The sequence below is a fragment of the Somniosus microcephalus genome, chromosome 32 (assembly GCF_052327205.1).
Source record: "Somniosus microcephalus isolate GS21.2 chromosome 32, FLI_Smic_1.0, whole genome shotgun sequence".
Lineage (NCBI taxonomy): Eukaryota > Metazoa > Chordata > Chondrichthyes > Squaliformes > Somniosidae > Somniosus > Somniosus microcephalus.
This window is the reverse complement of record NC_141018.1, coordinates 35,540,137-35,559,528: the sequence shown is the minus strand read 5'-3', so window position 1 is coordinate 35,559,528 and position 19,392 is coordinate 35,540,137. Positions and strand designations below refer to the sequence as shown.

Here is a 19,392-nt window from a genome sequence, read left to right as displayed (position 1 = left end):
TCTAATCCCATTCCCAACCAGCTATTTATCTAGTTCCTTTTTGACAGAGTTGATGCAGCACTGAATTTATTAGGACCCTGTTCCACATTCACATCTAGAAAAAATAAAGATTGACCATCACCCGCCTCCATCTCCTACCTCAGCCCATCTGCTGCAAAAACCCGAACCCATGCCTTTGTCACCTCCAGACTTAACTATTCCAATGCTCTGCTGGCTGGCCTTCACCCACCTTCGATAAACATCCGTGACGTAAGAAAACTACTAGGCACTTGGTCTAAGCGTTAAACAAGGCTTTAATCAACTGTTTTACAACATGGAGGTCTAGTTGTGTCCTTCACTGGTTCCTGTTAAAGAATGTCCTGCACAAGCTGGGCCCATGCCCGAGTATTTATACTCTCCCTGGACAGCGCCACCAGCAGGCCGCCCAGTATTATTACATGAGTCATTTTCACATGAATGACAAGGTTCATGTCAGTCAGCTCATCCAAAACTCTGATGCCCATGTCCTATTCTGCACCAAGTCCCACTCTCCCAACAGCCCTTGTCCTCACTGACCTACACTGGTTCCCAGTCGCCCAATGTCTCAATTTAAAAACTCTCCTTGTATTTGAAGCTCTTCGCGACCTTGCCCCTCCCGATCTCTGTAACCTCCAGCGTTAAAACCTCCCGAACCCCTCTGACTCTGGGTTCATTGAAACATACAAAATCTCATTGAAACATACAAAATTCTTACGGGGCTTGACAGGGTAGATGCAGGGAGGATGTTTCCCCTGGCTGGGGAGTCGAGAACCAGGGGTCACAGTCTCAGAATAAGGGGTCAGCCATTTAGGTCTGAGATGAGGAGAATTTTCTTCACTCAGAGGGCGGTGAATCTTTGGAATTCTCTGCCCCAGAGGGCTGTGGAGGCTCAGTCGTTGAGTATATTCAAGACAGAGATCGACAGATTTTTGGATATTAAGTGAATCGAGGGATATGGGGATAGTGCAGGAAAGTGGAGATGAGGTAGAAGATCAGCCATGATCTCATTGAATGGCGGAGCAGGCTCGAGGGGCTGAATGGCCTACTCCTGCTCCTATTTCTTATGTTCTTATGTTGTGCAGCCCCCTCCCTTCACCCCGCCACTGATGGCTGTGCCTTCACCCGCCTAGTCTCCACACTTGCGCTATATAAATGCAAGCTATTTTTAAAACCCATCTCTTTGACAAGCTTTAGGTCACCCTCCCAAATATCGCCTTCTTTGGCTCAGGGTCCATTTTCTCCTTACGCCTCTGTGAAGCACCTTGGAGCATTTTTCCACATTAACTAGATTGATTCTCAGGATGAGAAGGTTGTCCTATGAGGAGAGATTGAGCAGATTGGACCTCTACTCTCTGGAGTTTAGGAGAATGAGAGGTGATCTCATTGAAACATACAAGATTCTGAGGGGGATTGACAGGGTCGATGCTGAGAGTTTGTTTCCCCCTGGCTGGAGAATCTAGAACCAGGGGGCACAGTCTCAGGATAAGGGGTCGACCATTTAAGACTGAGATGAGGAGGAATTTCTTCACTCAGAGGGTTGTGAATCTTTGGAATTCTCTGCCCCAAAGGGCTGTGGATGCTGAATCGTTGAGTATATTCAAGACTGAGATCGATAGATTTTTGGACTCGAGGGGAATCAAGGGATATGGAGATCGGGCGGGAAAGTGGAGTTGAGGTCAATGATCAGACATGATCTTATTGAATAGCGGAGCAGGCTCGAGGGGCCGAATGGCCGACTCCTGCTCCTACTTCTTATGTTCTTATTAAAGGTGTTATATTAAGTGCAAGTTGTTGCTCACTAGTTTGTTTTAATGATATTAAAACAATACACCTCTCCTACTCACTTTGCTTGCGTCCAGGTCCGTGGGGTGTTTCATGGTCTTCGGGTCGTATCCATTGTGCCTTTCCATAATCACAGGGTCAAAAATGTCAGCAAAGACCTGTATCATTGGAGGAGACATCGTTAGGAAGTGTTCCATGAAGGAAGGGTCAAGCAACACCAAAGAACTCAGCACAATAAATGGAATAAGATACAGGCACGCACAGAACATTAGGAACAGTCACTGGTCGACTCATCAACAAGTTTTCAGAGGTGGTAGAAACGTGACCGCTCCTTCTTTACAATTGTAGACAATTTGCTGATTGTTTTAAACAAAATTGCTGAGAAGAGTCGCAAGACGTTTGGTTTTTATGCTCATCAAGGCAAGGTATCTTAGTGCAGAGGAATGGAAGATTTTGGCAATCCAATGTATGGTTCCCAGGGCAGGTCCAGCACGGGTTAGATACAGAGTAAAGCTCCCTCTACACTGTCCCATCAAACACTCCCAGGGCAGGTACAGCACGGGTTAGATACAGAGTAAAGCTCCCTCTACACTGTCCCATCAAACACTCCCAGGGCAGGTAAACTCGGGTTAGATACAGAGTAAAGCTCCCTCTACACTGTCCCATCAAACACTCCCAGGGCAGGTACAGCTCGGGTTATATAGAGATTTAGATACATTGGGATTGCTGAGAGTCATTTCACATAGAATTCCTGCTGTCAGAGGAGTCCTTCATGCCATCAGTCTGAGCTGGATGCGACCCAATATCCAGAGATGGAAAGCCAATGACTAACCTACTACTCCCACCACCCCCACACTCTGTTGCTGTAGCCCTTCTCTCTTTGTACCAAGCACTGTGTGGTATGACTGTGGTCAGTCAAAAGCATCTTGGTGTTGCATTCACCTCTGTAATGTGTGTGATTCTATTCCTGATGCACAACCTAGGAAACCGCGATGAATAGATGTCAAATAGTTAAAACGATCTGGTTGTTGAAACATTGAATGTCACCAGAAATGGTGATGTGGGTCGTGACGTAAGAAAACTACTAGGCACTTGGTCTAAGCGTTAAACAAAGCTTTAATCAACTGTTTTACAACATGGAGATCTAGTTGTATCCTTCACTAGTTCCTGTTAAGAATGTCCTGCGCAAGCTGGGCCCGTGCCCGAGTATTTATACTCTCTCTGGACAGCGCCACCAGCAGGCTGCTCAGTATTATTTCATAAGTCTTTCTTTCATGAATGACTGATTCATGTCAGTAAGTTCAGGACGTAACTGATTAACAACACAAATGTGTAAATTATACTGTAACAGTTCAGTCTGAATGTCTTTGGGTAATGAGCACCTATCAGCTTGTCATTAAACACCGCAGACTGGAACGTCTGTTAGTTTAATCTCTGTTGATGTTAATCATTTTCTCATTTTATTTGCTTTAATACGCTTTCAGTCAGTGATCCATAAGCTGCCGCTCTGAGCGAATGTGTCCCACTGACAGCAATGAGCATGTAGCAGAGTAAGAGAGCGCAGGCTTTGCCAAGAGAGAGCTTGGGACAGTTCTTTGCACAGGGGAAGGTCGGCAGGTGGGATGGGACTGTCAGGGTAGGTGGGTGAGGCCTTGACCCTAATGTCATTTAAGAACCACAGTCCCATCAAACACTCCCATGGCAGGTACAGCACGGGTTAGATACAGAGTAAAGCTCCCTCTACACTGTCCCATCAAACACTCCCAGGGCAGGTACAGCACAGGTTAGATACAGAGTAAAGCTCCCTCTACACTGTCCCACCAAACACTCCCAGGGCAGGTACAGCACGGGTTAGATACAGAGTAAAGCTCCCTCTACACTGTCCCATCAAACACTCCCAGGGCAGGTACAGCACTGGTTAGATACAGAGTAAAGCTCCCTCTACACTGTCCCATCAAACACTCCCAGGGCAGGTACAGCACGGGTTAGATACAGAGTAAAGCTCCCTCTACACTGTCCCATCAAACACTCCCAGGGCAGGTACAGCACGGGTTAGATACAGAGTAAAGCTCCCTCTACACTGTCCCCATCAAACACTCCCAGGGTAGGTACAGCATGGGTTAGATACAGAGTAAAGCTCCCTCTACACTGTCCCATCAAACACTCCCAGGGCAGGTACAGCACGGGTTAGATACAGAGTAAAGCTCCCTCTACACTGTCCCATCAAACACTCCCAGGGCAGGTACAGCACGGGTTTGATACAGAGTAAAGCTCCCTCTACACTGTCCCATCAAACACTCCCAGGGCAGGTACAGCACGGGTTAGATACAGAGTAAAGCTCCCTCTACACTGTCCCCATCAAACACTCCCAGGGCAGGTACAGCACGGGTTAGATACAGAGTAAAGCTCCCTCTACACTGTCCCATCAAACACTCCCAGGGCAGGTACAGCATGGGTTAGATACAGAGTAAAGCTCCCTCTACACTGTCCTGAGGAATGAAAAAAGAATAATTCAGCCCCAGCCTCATATAAGCACCCACTACACCAGTCACCTGACAGACTCCCTGAGTTAGACCATATTAGGGGCAGGTTTTTGTGCTCTACACCAATACCCACTAGAGGTTGAGTTGGAGTTTACTCCGTGTCATTTTACACTGGAATCTTGCACCCAAACTGACATAGAATCATGGAAAGTTACACAACAGAGAAAGGCCATTCAGCCCCTCAAATCTGTGCTGGTGTTTTTCTCCACAAGATCCACCTGGTCCATTCCCATTCTCCTGCTCACTCTCTCCGTACCCTTTAATATTCCTGTTTTAAACAATAATTCATTCCCTTTTACTTCGGGAAGTGTTTAGTCACGATGCTTGGCCCTCATGAGGTGTGGAGCAGGCTTGATGGACCAGCCCGTCAATTTCGTATGTTCCCTCAGAAAGCCAGGTGAAGGGTCGGAGGCCATAGCTCAGGGCACCACCGAGGTCGGAAAGAGTAGCAGCGATGAGAAGATAAAGTTAACCAGTCCTGGTTGGGTCACAGCAAGCCTGGTTTTTAAGAGCCTGTGGATTGTAGAGTCTACTTGCAGGTTGAGTAATGTCAGTACTCCACTGATGCTCATGCATGCTACCCCTGCGTTAGACCAAACTGATTTTGTTTAAGTGAGTCCGATCTGTGTTTCCATGTGACCACACTCACTGCACCATCAATCTTAACCAACGGAAGAAGTTACTCCCTTTACCTCATAGGACTCTTCGTCGCCTGCTACCATGCCCACAATCTTGATGAAGGGGTGTCCAGGGTTGTCCACTCCGGTCTGGATGCACTGATCCAGGGTCCAGCCACTGGGTGTGGTCTTATCCCGAAGCTTGGCATATATACCAGGGGTCAGGCAAGATGACATGCAGTTGTTGTGCTTTCGGAGGTCAGGGTAGTCAGCACTGAAAATATAATGCAGAATGAAGACACAACCACAGCAACTTGCATTTATATAGCGCCTTTAACACAGTAGAGTAGCCCAAGGGGGCTTCACAGGAGCCTGATCAGACAAACGTTGACACCGAGCCAAATAAGGAGATAGTAGGACAGATGACCAAATACGTCAGGGGTATAAGCTTGGTGGGAGATTTAGGACCTGATATTGCTATTGGGTCAATTCAGCAAGGCTGTGCGCCCCAGTGCGGAGCCTCACTAGACATGGGTTGGAGAATTGAGGCTATTAGGTTATAAAACGATCTCTGACCCTGCACTCGCGTCGAGGGGGCGCCCTTTTAAATTAGAAATGAGGAGGAATTTCTTCTCTGAGGGTTGTGAATCTTTGGAATTCTCTTCCCCAGAGAGCTGTGGAGGCTGGGTCATTGAATATATTTAAGGTGGAGATAGATCGATTTTTGAACGATAAGGGAGTCGAGGGTTATGGGGAGTGGGCAGGGAAGTGGAGTTGAGGCCAAGATCAGATCAGTCATGATCTTATTGAATGGTGGATCAGGCTCGAGGGGCTAAATGACCAACTCCTGCTCCTACGTCTTATGTTCTTATGAGTGACATTGTGGGGCCACTGTCTCGCTGAATTTGCCCCTGTGTTTGAAATGTGTTTAGGTGAAATCATATCTCAACCATGACACCTGGGCCCAGTCCTATCCTCATCTGACAGACTGAGTGTCCAACGGGAGTGACTGAGTGCTGAACAAGAGCAGGACCCCCGGGTGATATATGCCCTGGCAGACAGCACGAGCAGACAGCAGGAGCGCTGTAATTTCAATTGCTAGAAGTACCTTTAATAATGCAAGGACTGCGCCTACAACTCGATGATATCAACAATTGTATTAATGGAGCAGGTGGTGTTTTTAATTATTCAATATATATATATTTAAATTTACATCTGTAACTTAGCTTGGGGAGAGTAAGTCATAGAGTCATAATGGCACAGAAAGAGGCCATTCAGCCCATCGAGTCCGTGCCGGCTCTCTGTAGAGCAATCCAGTCAGTCCCATTCCCCCGCTCTATCCCCGTAGCCCTGCAAGTTTATTTCCCTCAAGTGCCTATCCAGTCTCCCCTTGAAAACATCGAGTGTCTCTGCTTCCACCACTTCCGTCGGCAGCGAGTTCCAGGTCCTCACCACTCGCTGCGTAAAAAGGTTTTTCCTCACGTCCCCCCTGTATCTCTTGCCCAAAACTTTAAATCTGTGTCCCCTGGTCCTTGTACCATCAACTAGTGGGAACAGCCTTTCCCCAGCTAGCCTATCCAAACCCGTCACAATCTTGTACACCTCTATCAAATCACCCCTCAACCTCCTTTGCTCTAATGAAAACAAATCCAACTTCTCCAACCTGTCCTTGTAGCTAAGATCCCCAATCCCCGGAACCATTCTGGTAAATCTCCTCTGCACCCTCTCAAGGGACTTCACATCCTTCCTAAAGTGTGGTGACCAGAACTGGTTGCAATACTCCAGTTGTGGCTTAACCAGCACTTCATAAAGGTTCAGCATAACTTCTCTACTTTTGTACTCAATACCTCTATTTATGAAGCCCAAGATCCCATATGCTTTGCTAACCACTCTCTCAATGTGTCCCGCCACCTTCAGGGACCTATGCACATTAACTCCCAGGTCCCTCTGTCTCTGCACACTCTTTAAAACTGTGCCATTAAGTGTATATTGCCTCTCCCTGTTCCTTCTGCCAAAATGCATCACCTCACACTTCTCTGTATTAAATTCCATCTGCCACTTGTCTGCCCATTCTGCTGGCCTTTCTATGTCCTGTTGCAGTCGATTGGTATCGTCATCACTGTTTGCCACACCCCCAAGTTTGGTGTCATTGGCAAATTTAGAAATTCTACTCTGTATTCCAATATCCAGGTCATTTATATATATATCAAAAAATTTGGTGTATTTCATTAAATTAATTTTTAATTCAGGAAAGGAGGCCAAGGGTAGCAGTGGTTTTTACAGCTGTCAAGATACCACAGGATCGACAATGTTGTTATTAATGATCCTGATTATTTCTTTCTGTATCGAGTTATCTTCCAGTGCATTCGATCTGTAAATCTGAAATTCAGAGCAATTTATTCTGGAGGACTGGACATGGGATGGAATTCTATAGTCCACTGCCTGCAGATAATTTCACTGGCCTCAAATCTCAGGTCCCTGTTGTGTGGCAGCAGGTAGATATTAGGTCAGTGGGTAGCACTCTTACCTGACTCAGGTTGTGGGTTCATAGTCCCACTCCAGAGACTTGAGCACACAATCTAAGCTGACACTCCAGCGCAGTACTGAGGGAGCCCCGCACTGTCAGAGGTGCCGTCTTTCAAATGAGATGTTAAACCGAGGCCCCCTCTGCTCTCTCAGGTGGATGTAAAAGATCCCACGGCCACTATTTTGTAGAAGAGCAGGGGAGTTCTCCCCAGTGTCCTGGGTCAATATTTATCCCTCAATCAACATCACTAAAAAACAGATGATCCGGTCATTATCACATTGCTGTTTGTGGGAGCTTGCTGTGTGCAAATTGGCTGCTGCGTTTCCTACATTACAACAGTGACTACACTTCAAAACAATGCTTCATTGGTTGTAAAGTGCTTTGGGATGTCCTGGGGCCGTGAAGGGTTCTATATAAATGTAAATCTTTTCTTTCATAAAGTTGCAAATTACTGCCTTTTGTCATGTGACACGTGTAGACACAAGCCTCAAATTCACAGCAGCTGCATATAGGATATCTCCTCGTCATCCAACTTCCTTTCACCTCAAGGGAGAAAGGAATAGAAGGTATGTTGATAAGGTGAGATGAAGTAAGTAGAGTGGGAGGAGGCTCGTGTGGAGCATAGGGTGTTGGGCCGAATGGCCTGTTTCTGTGCTGTAAATTCTATGTAACTATTACATCCTTCATGTTGCAGAACCTCACTACACAGCCTTCACTCCTTTCACAAGTGCGATGGCTGAATCATTACATCTTCACCTTTTTTATGCCTTTTGATAAGGCAATGAAAATCTTGTTTCTTTTATTTTTTCAAAGATATGCTCTCTCCAATGCTTGCACATAACCTGCCAACAGGAGCCACCTCTTATCTTTGATGGCTCCACCTTTAAGTCCATTTATATTCTTGGCCTCACTAATTCTTTAGATCTCAAATGCAGCTCCCACATCTCCTCTGTCACTGACTCAAAGAAGCTCAGTTTCCTGTTTTATACCAAAAACACGTTGTTTCTCCTCAGCAACTCTTATCTCTGTAAAAATAAAATGTCTGTGCAAGATTTGAATACTTTTCTCATACTGGGCAATTCTCTCCAAGCGCCTCGATACCAGACCAGTTTTCAAATCTTGCACAAGTTACAAGAATAGGGTTGTCATGTGACAGGTGATCACTCCCTTACCTCTTTCTTGTCTCTATTTTATTTGTCCAGCTCTGGACTTTACTCTCTTCTTCATGCCAAGACCTATTAAGGCACTTTGCACGCTCTTTTATCCTCGCTGTATCTCGCTGTGTTGAAATCAAGACTCATGTCACCATCTCGCTATTCTTTCCAGGGTCACATACTGTGGCTTTCCTCACCTCCTTCCGTCTTCCCTTTCCCCCTATAAAACCAAAAATTGGTGTCGCCTAACTCCACTGTTTCTAATCTTACCTCATCTTTTCTTCTTTTCACCTTCAGTGAAGTCCTGTACCGTTGGGTCTTCTCACTAAACCTGGGGTTCGTAATTATAATTTTTTTTTTTTAATGGAGCTCAGCCAAGTATACACTGAGCAATACACTTATCTCTGGTTGACCAGCAGATGATCTCATTAACTGATTTCCCAACAAGCAACATGTTCCTGCACACACTTAACCTACAGACAGGAAACCTCCACATGTAGATTACTGACTGTGGGCCTGCGCACTTGTGTCAGCGATTAAGACAAAGATTGATGCACATTATGAACAATATATTTTCAGGGTAACCACTATAAAATTCATCAGAGTAGATACACATGTCTAATGATATGGTAGCAAAATACTGCAGATGTTGGAAATCGTGGCACGGTGGCATAGTGGTTAGCACTGTTGCCTCACAGCGCCAGGGACCTGGGTTCAAATCCGGCCTCAGGTGACTGTCTGTGTGGAGTTTACACATTCTCCCTGTGTTTGCGTGGGTTTTCTCCGGGTGCTCCGGTTTCCTCCCACAGTCCAAAGATGTGCGGGTTAGGTTGATTGGCCATGATAAAAAAAATTGGCCCTTAGTGTTAGGGGGGATTAAATATGTGGGGTTACGGGGATAGGGCTTGGGTGGGATGGCTGTCGGTGTAGGGACCGGGTGCTAGGGTTTGGATGATCAGCCATGATCTCGTTGAATGGCGGAGCAGGCTCGAAGGGCCGAATGGCCTACTCCTGCTCCTAGTTTCTATGTTTCTATGAAATAACAACAGAAAATGCTGTAAAACTCAGCAGGTCAGGCAACATCCGTGGAGAGAAATTTGAGTTGACGTTTCGGGTCCACGGATGTTGCCTGACCTGCTGAGTTTTACAGCATTTTCTGCTGTTATTTCTAATGATATGGTGCTGCCCTCTGATATATTGGGTTCCAATGCTGATCACGAGGTCCAACTCGGGTTTCAGTAACATGTAATGATGAGGTGTGAAAAAGCAGTGCAATTATAGATGATGTTCTTCGAACTGCGTTTGGGGAAAGCATTGAGGGCTGAGAGAGGCAGGTGTGTCATTGGTGGTGGCTGAAGCGACGAATTAAGAGGATCACCCAATGTTACAGCTCAGCGGATTGACTGTAATCTTTCCCCCACAGTGGATAGTACCGAAGGCTAAACAAACCCCAAAGACAATATATCAACATGTTGCATCTGACGGAGAGTTCTAGCTGTGACCCTGGCGCAAGATTAACTTCGGATTAGAGGGTTTAATAAAAGGTTAATGCTGTCTCGTCCGCAGATGTCGGATTTAACGCAAGTCGTTTTATCGGGAAACAGATAGGCGGACTGTTAATAACCTCCGCTCGCATTCCAGCTCCCAGCTCACTCAGGTTATCCATCTCTGGTTTTTTCTAACACCCAATATTGTAACGTGATGTGAATGAAGCATTCTTCACTTTTCCAGCATCTCAGAAATAAAATTCCAGCTCTCCTGTTTATTATTGCTGATCCTTTAATCTCCTGATGACCAACGGGCACCTTGGCTGGGTGGATTGATGTTACCCTCAGCCAGCTCCTGGTTCCGCCCGAATCCCAGGCTGGATTCTAACTGTATCAAATAATCAGAGTGTTTGGGACTGTTCCTAAATCCCGGAAGACTCCGGCTAACTACGTGAAACAATCGATATCAAGTGAATCAAGGAAACATTCAGTGAGATAGGGGAAAGATTTTTTTTTAAAACATGCTTTTTATTCGAAAGGCAATAGTGTTGACAAGTTTTCTGTTTGGAGCTGGGGGGGGGGGTCAAGGTTTGAACCTTGCGGTTTTAATCAGCGTTTGTCACAACGGTTCTTTGGAGATGAGATAAACATGGCTGCGTCCATCTGCCACTCAGCCTTGGTTGACTAACCCAAGATGGTCAGGTCAGGGTGTAAAGTTTGGTGAGGCTAGGTGTGGACCCTGTTGCCCGGAGCTGGACCTCTGGAGCTGGCCCGCAGTCCCGGGGCACTGGGTGGGGGAGGCTTGGGGGCACAGACTGGGGTTGGGTGCAGCATTTGTTTGACCTTGGGGAGGGTCACCCGTTTCACTTAAATAGGAAGACTTAACAAAGAGATAGTCTGCAACGATGTGAACGAGACAACCCAGTGAACCGGTGTCCGATAATCAAACATCGATCATTTTTTACCAATAACTTGTTGAGATGATTCTGAATTGTCAATGCATTCATTCCATTGCAAGCCCGGCTGATTATACTCCAGGTCTCCCTCTGCCCCCTCCTCCCCCCCTGAGTTGTATTTGTTCCTTACCTGGCGGGGTAGAGTTTCCGATGCTCGCTCCATGCCTTCACATGTTCCCTGGAGAGCAGGAATCCAGTCGCCAGAGAGCCGGCTCCCACCAGGGTCAGGATGCCCCGAGCCTTCCTGCTGGTGAAGACCCGGGAGAAGGTGCTGGCCATTTTCAGAGCGAGCCCCAGCAACCTGCGGGAAGAACACGGCGGCGAGAGGATTGAGAGCAGGAGGACGCGACGTGATGGGAATCTAGACTAACCCGGAGTAAGCGGCAGGCGGATTACACAGCGTGCGCAGGCAAAATGCCGCAGTGAGCGCATTCCATCGGCACTGACCACCCAACCCAGGGCAAGCAGCACCGAGAGAGGGCATTGAGAGAGGGCATTGAGAGAGGGCACTGAGACAGGGCACTGAGACAGGGGGCAGTGAGAGAGGGCAGAGACAGGGCACTGAGACAGGGGGCAGTGAGAGAGGGCAGAGACAGGGCACTGGGACAGGGGGCAGTGAGAGAGGGCAGAGACAGGGCATTGAGACAGGGCACTGAGAGACAGGGCATTGAGAGAGGGCAGAGACAGGGGGCACCGAGAGAGGGCAGAGACAGGGCACTGAGAGAGGGCAGAGACAGGGCACTGAGAGAGGGGGCACTGAGACAGGGCATTGAGACAGGGGGCACCGAGAGAGGGCAGAGACAGGGCACTGAGAGAGGGGGCACTGGGAGAGGGGGGCACTGGGAGAGGGCATTGAGAGAGGGCACTGAGAGAGGGCATTGAGACAGGGGGCACCGAGAGAGGGGGCAGTGAGAGAGGGCAGAGACAGGGCACTGAGACAGGGGGCACTGAGAGAGGGGGCACTGAGAGAGAGGGCACTGAGAGAGAGGGCACTGAGAGAGAGGGGGCACTGAGAGAGAGGGCACTGAGAGAGAGGGCACTGAGAGAGAGGGCACTGAGAGAGGGGGCACTGAGAGAGGGGGCACTGAGAGAGAGGGCACTGAGAGAGGGGGCACTGGGTGAGGGCACTGAGAGAGGGGGCACTGAGAGAGAGGGCACTGAGAGAGGGGGCACTGGGTGAGGGCACTGAGAGAGGGGGCACTGAGAGGGGGCACTGAGAGAGGGGGCACTGAGAGAGGGGGCACTGAGAGGGGGCACTGGGAGAAGGGGCACTGAGAGAGAGGGCACTGAGAGAGGGGGCACTGAGAGAGGGGGCACTGAGAGAGGGGGCACTGGGTGAGGGCACTGAGAGAGGGGGCACTGAGAGAGGGGGCACTGAGAGAGAGGGCACTGAGAGAGAGGGCACTGAGAGAGAGGGCACTGAGAGAGGGGGCACAGAGAGGGGGCACTGAGAGAGAGGGCACTGAGAGAGAGGGCACTGAGAGAGGGGGCACTGGGTGAGGGGGCACTGAGAGAGAGGGCACTGAGAGCGAGGGCACTGAGAGGGGGCACTGAGAGAGGGGGCACTGAGAGAGAGGGCACTGAGAGAGGGGGCACTGAGAGAGAGGGCACTGAAAGAGGGGGACAGTGAGAGAGGGCACTGAGAGAGAGGGCACTGAGAGAGAGGGCACTGAGAGAGGGGGCACTGAGAGAGGGGGCACTGAGAGGGAGGGCACTGAGAGGGCACTGAGAGAGAGGGCACTGAGAGAGGGCACTGAGAGAGGGCACTGAGAGAGGGGGCACTGAGAGAGAGGGCACTGAGAGAGAGGGCACTGAGAGAGGGGGCACTGGGTGAGGGGGCACTGAGAGAGAGGGCACTGAGAGCGAGGGCACTGAGAGGGGGCACTGAGAGAGGGGGCACTGAGAGAGAGGGCACTGAGAGAGGGGGCACTGAGAGAGAGGGCACTGAAAGAGGGGGACAGTGAGAGAGGGCACTGAGAGAGAGGGCACTGAGAGAGAGGGCACTGAGAGAGGGGGCACTGAGAGAGGGGGCACTGAGAGGGAGGGCACTGAGAGGGCACTGAGAGAGAGGGCACTGAGAGAGGGCACTGAGAGAGGGCACTGAGAGAGGGGGCACTGAGAGAGAGGGCACTGAGAGAGGGGGCAGTGAGAGAGGGGGCACTGGGTGAGGGGGCATCGAGAGAGGGGGCACTGAAAGAGGGGGCAGTGAGAGAGGGCACTGAGAGAGAGGGCACTGAGAGAGAGGGCACTGAGAGAGGGGGCACTGAGAGAGGGGGCACTGAGAGAGGGCACTGAGAGAGAGGGGGCACTGAGAGAGGGCACTGAGAGAGAGAGGGCACTGAGAGAGGGGGCACAGAGAGGGGGCACTGAAAGAGGGGGGCAGTGAGAGAGGGCACTGAGAGAGGGGGCTCTGAGAGAGAGGGCACTGAGAGAGAGGGCAGTGAGAGAGGGGGCAGTGGGTGAGGGGGCACTGAGAGAGGGGGCACTGAGAGAGGGGGGCACTGGGTGAGGGGGCACTGAGAGAGGGGGCAGTGAGAGAGGGGGCACTGGGTGAGGGGGCACTGAGAGAGAGGGCACTGAGAGAGGGGGCATTGAGAGAGGGGGCACTGAGAGAGAGGGCACTGAGAGAGAGGGCACTGAGAGAGGGCACTGGGTGAGGGGGCAGTGAGAGAGAGGGCACTGAGAGAGGGGGCACTGAGAGAGAGGGGGCACTGAGAGAGGGGGCACTGAGAGAGAGGGCACTGAGAGAGGGGGCACTGAGAGAGGGGGCACTGGGTGAGGGGGCACTGAGAGAGGGGGCACTGAGAGAGAGGGGGCACTGAGAGAGGGGGCACTGAGAGAGAGGGCACTGAGAGAGGGGGCACTGAGAGAGGTGGCACTGAGAGAGGGGGCACTGAGAGGGGGCACTGAGAGAGGGGGCACTGAGAGAGGGCACTGAGAGAGGGGGCACTGGGTGAGGGGGCACTGAGAGAGGGCACTGAGAGAGAGGGGGCACTGAGAGAGGGGGCACTGAGAGAGGGCACTGAGAGAGGGGGCACTGAGAGAGGGGGCACTGAGAGAGGGCACTGAGAGAGGGGGCACTGGGAGAGGGGGCACTGAGAGAGAGGGGGCACTGAGAGAGGGGGCACTGAGAGAGAGGGCACTGAGAGAGGGGGCACTGAGAGAGGTGGCACTGAGAGAGGGGGCACTGAGAGGGGGCACTGAGAGAGAGGGCACTGAGAGAGGGGGCACTGAGAGAGGTGGCACTGAAAGAGGGGGGCAGTGAGAGAGGGCACTGAGAGAGGGGGCACTGAGAGAGAGGGCACTGAGAGAGGGCACTGAGAGAGGGGGCACTGGGTGAGGGGGCACTGAGAGAGGGGGCACTGAGAGAGAGGGCACTGAGAGAGGGGGCACTGGGTGAGGGGGCACTGGGTGAGGGGCACTGGGTGAGGGGGCACTGAGAGAGGGGGCACTGTGACCCCTCGACAAACACTCTCCGATACCAGTTCTCTATATCCAGCAAAGCTTTGTTTCTCCACCCCAGTTGATGTCTGTATGTCCCGAGCTCGCTTTCCGTGCACATTTTACATTAATATCACTGAGGCATTTTATCCACCCCCTTTTGTTGGCCTCTCCTTGATTATTTATGCTCCTACCCGCCTACATCTGTTTATCAATTAAGCCACATTCTGTTTCTTGTTTTTTGTATATAGGCATACAACGTGCTATTGGTACTGGGATGTTACTTATAGTCTTTTTAATTCTAGTGTTGAAACACTACATTGGATTGTTTGCCCTCTCGGTGATGTTGGAAACATTCCGAAACTGGTTTGTTTGTGCGGTGGGATTTGGGTGTTTTTGAAAAGCTCGGTGAGGTTAGCGGGGAGCGCCGCTTTCAGCACCAGGCCCTGGGGACAGCGCCCTGTGTCAAGGCAGGAGGTGCTGGGGAACTCGGGCAGGTCGGGGAGATGTCGGGGGAGAGTGTTAACCATTGATGCTTCACCAGGACTGTTCGGGAAGGCTGTAGATCTGAGACTGTCGGAGAACCTCCCACCCACCCCGCCCCCCCCCCGCCTAACCTTGCAGAGATTATTCCCCCTCCCGAAACACACGCATTCCCGGTGGCCCCCAAACTCAAACGCGGCTCAAATCCATTCAAGGGCACGGTGCTCCCTTCATTCAGCCACACAATCCCGTCTGATCGCCAGCAACCACCGCATCAGAGGCTCGCCGCACAGCGCACTCTGCATTCAACCCCCAGACCGCCCCCTGGTCCAGTCCCCTGGTCCATGCCAGCTCACCCCGTCACTGAAACACAGCGCAACACACGCTCTCCCAACATATAACAGCACCTCACCAGCACGCTTTCCGTCTGAATGCAGCGGCACCACTGCCTTCCAATTCACTGCACAACATGCGCCTTAGATCCAAATGTCCTTCAACATACAGGAATCTCTCCAGTCATTGAAAGCTCTACAATACACAATAGTGCTTCTCCCGATCAAAACCACATCATTTACCAGCACTCCCACTCCACCGGAATGTCCTCCAACACACTAATACCCCATCTGTCCAAATTTTTGTTCAGTGCGCCACACCACCAACCCCCCTCCCCCCTCCTGAATTCAGGAGAAACTCCTTTACCCAGAGAGTGGTGAGAATGTGGAACTCGCTCCCACAGGGAGTGGTTGAGGTGAACAGCACAGATGCATTTAAGGGGAAGCTGGATAAACACATGAGGGAGAAAGGAATAGAGGGTTATACTGATGGGATGAGATGAAGAGGGGTGGGAGGAAGCTCGTGTGGAGCAGAAACACAGGCACGGACCCGTCGGGCCGAATGGCCTGTTTCTGTGCTGTACATTCTATGTCATTCTATCAACCTAGCAACATGCAAGTCTCGCTCCACCACACCATCATACAACAAGCAATTTTCTTCAGCTAAACAGTAACATAGGAATCCCTCGAGCCAAACATCATACAAGATAGGGGGATTCTCCACCCAGACAGTAGTGCTTACAACACACTGGAACTTCACCCACCCCAAGCCATCCAACAGCCCACCATTTCTCCTGTCCAATTCCATTACAGCACACAGAAGCCCCTTCATCCAAATATTATAGACCGCAGCTGCAAGCTTCTCCCTGCCAAATGTCTTATAATCCTTTCCTCCAAATAATGACAGTATAATTTGTCCATCTATGCATCCTACAACATACAGCATTCTTCATCCAATTTCCTTACCAGTGCTCCCACTATTCAAACACCACATAACACACCCATGTACTGACATGCCCTATTGCCAAATGCATCAGCATTCTCTCCTTGCCAATACATGTTCTCCATCAAAAGCTTTCTAATGCAAATCAATATTTCATCTATCAAAACTCCCTCCAACACACTAGCCCGACCACTACATAAACATCATAAAACACGGCAACAATCTTCCCAGCCCCAGGGCTACCTCAGTACAAACAGCGTGCAACATACTCAAACTCCCAGCACCCAAACACATTAGAACATGCTCTCGCCACATGTCCTGAAACACACTACCATCCCTCAATCTTAACAGCAGGATACAACACACAATTCAGAGATATCAATGGGTCTTGATGTTCTGATTTAGGACTCATTGACCAGTGGCACCAACAGTGACCCTTACCAAACCCAGGCCCGTAAAATTCAAACAACGGAAAAACCAGCAAATGAGAAATATAGAACAGAAATAAATCAATGTTGCCTGGGCATCAAGAGCCAGATTGGCAGGGTAAGGGGGCAGCATGTGGCCAGAGGGCATTAGTTTGGATGTCCCTGGATTAGGGGATATGTTGAAAAGTTGGGTAGGTGGTTAGACTTGATGGACCTAATGACCTTTTTCTGTTCTTAAAAATTGTTATATTCTTAAGATATATCTGACTTTACTTTGATAGCTTGCAAAGTAGAGTAAGCCCCAACAAATATCCTTAACCAGCTAAACCAGTACCTCAGCAAACATAAAAAAGATTAGAGATAAATAGAAACACCCAGGAGTTCAGCTTCCCCATGATGCTTCTTCCATTCCAAAGAACAGCAAAGTAAACATAATATCCAGTGAAGCAATGGCTTTAAAGCTCAAATTGCAGCAACTAATACTGCTCATAGGTGACCACGTTATTACTGAAGAATTTGGTTCACTTCTGAAAGCAATAATTTCTCTTATATAAATATTTCCAGTTGAGTTCCTCAATGACATCAGGGAGAATAAATTGAATGCACTTGTTTAACAATTTTTACAATGTTTAAAGCAGTATTTGTTCATTTTTGATGAATAGTTATCCTGTTTATTTTGCTGGTCGCATAGTTACTCATTGTTAATAACCAGACACCTAATTGGGAGTGAAAATTGCCACATTAGAATTAAAATTATAATAAAAACAATTTCAAAGCCTGTTTATAGTTTAAATGCCCAGGGTTAATAAATACAATCGATAAGTTGTAACGGAAGAAATGATCATGGGGTATTTTGTTTTTAATTTCCCCCTCCTCCCCTGAAGGCACCGACTCGCTGGGCCACAGTTCCGTAGACACTGGCTCCACTCAGGTATTCCTCCAAGTGGCCATTCTGCATGTATGAGCCGAGGTAATGATTGTTGGAAGGCTATTCAGTCATGGACGCCATCACAGGTGAGCCTCTTTCCCCCCTGACCTGACGTGGAGGCATTCAAAATGATGAGGGGTTTTGATAGAGCAGAGAGGGAGAAACTGTTTCCAGTGGCAGGAGGGTCGGTAACCAGAGGACACAAATGATAAATAATTGACAAAAGAGCCAGCAGGGAGATGAGAATTTTTTTTACACAGTGAGTTGTTGTGATCTGGAATGCGCTGCCTGAAAGGGCGGTGGAAGCAGATTCAATAGTAACTTTCAAAAGGGAATTATATCTCTACTTAAAAAAGGAAAGATTTGCAGGGCTGTGGGGAAAGAGCAGGGGGGAGTGGGACCAATTGGATCGCTCTACTAAAGAGCCAGCACAGGCATGATGGGCCGAATGGCCTCCTTCCATGCTGTGTGATTCTCTGATTCTGTACATCCACTTTCTAGCAGCAGTCACGAGATCAGGAGCATAAAGCTTAGCTGTTTTTCTTTTAGATGCCGAGGCCAAAAGATGCCGAGGCCAAAATGCTGTGTTCTCCTCCCGCTGTGGGCCCCTTCAAAGGCTTTTTATAGAGATTTTAACTACATCAAAAGTTAGATCAAAAATTGAAAAGTCAACAAGAGATTTGCACATTCTGAGTTACCAGGATTTAACACAATTTGAAAAGCACAATCAAAGGGAGTGGCAATTCGAGCAAAGTCCTTCTGGATTCAGGCCGGCTACAGTCACAAGGAAAAGATCTCCAAGCTTTTTAATCCTTTAAGCCAAGGAGAACGTGCTTTAAAATTCAAATATTTTTTTTTTTAACAAATTAGCAAAATTTTAGGTAGTCTAAATATGGAGTTAACTAAAAGTATTCCAAAAGGGGATATCGGTTAAATTAAAATTAAATTTAAATGTGCTGTTTCATCTGTAATTAAAAACAGTTTCAAAATGTTTGTACAACTAAAACATGTAAAGTAATATTCAAACATGGTTATAATATACTTTTCTCCTTTCCTTGAAGATCATTGTGTATAATTGTGTTTAATTAAAATGGTCATGTAACGCACTAAACCAGGAAGTTTAACTAGCAGACAGATAGAAAACAATATAATGAGAATTATTATAAATACATATAAAAGTGAACCTGCTTCAATAAGAACACAGTGCACAGTAAACCAAGGATCCCCGTAAAGAGGGTATTGTAAGTTAAAAGAGTGACCAATTTAACGAAGATAATCTCTTACCGTAAGAGGAGTTGAGTTTCAGTTGTTGAGCTTCAGTGTGGAAAGAATGACGAGGAAGGGAAGCAGGTTGAGGTGTTGCAAGCACTTTGCTGCAATCTGATTGGAGGTGGGATGACCTACATTGCCATGTTAGGAAAGGTAGGCAGTTCTGCTTTTATAGTAGTGGATCACTCACACAGTAATGAGTTTACACTCTTGACTTTCATCAGTGTCTCCTGCCAGCCGAACCAGTCTGTCATTCCTCACTGGCCGGTTCTTTGTGGCTGTGGGGAAATTTGAAGAAGACAAATTTTCTTCCAATAAGGATATTGTAACAATAGCCTTTCCGATCCTCCTCGTCGTAACTCTGGATGCCAAGCTCTCCCTGCTGCAATCCCTTGTGTCATTCTCTATTCTGCTGACACAACTATGGCAGCGCAAGAGACAGGCACCGAACTCCTAGCTAACATGGAACAAATCAGAGTTCCAT

The 19,392-nt window shown here is 48.7% G+C and overlaps 1 protein-coding gene across 2 annotated transcripts in view; it reads right to left on the bottom strand.

Moving 5' to 3' along the window:
* Nucleotides 1-19,027, bottom strand: part of LOC147097415 (creatine kinase U-type, mitochondrial-like) — a 35,573-nt gene extending 16,546 nt beyond the window's left edge. The window contains exons 1-4 of one of the 2 annotated variants that reach the window (XM_085972378.1): nucleotides 18,924-19,027; nucleotides 11,215-11,385; nucleotides 5,036-5,234; nucleotides 1,863-1,958 (exon numbers count right to left, since the gene is read on the bottom strand). In XM_085972378.1, the coding sequence (XP_085828504.1) occupies nucleotides 1,863-1,958; nucleotides 5,036-5,234; nucleotides 11,215-11,363 (444 nt within the window). In that variant the 5' untranslated portion in view covers nucleotides 11,364-11,385; nucleotides 18,924-19,027. Of the gene's footprint in view, nucleotides 1-1,862; nucleotides 1,959-5,035; nucleotides 5,235-11,214; nucleotides 11,386-15,420; nucleotides 15,495-18,923 lie in introns of those variants that run through there. The other variant, XM_085972377.1, reaches the window with a different exon arrangement.
* Nucleotides 19,028-19,392: the final 365 nt, after the last annotated feature.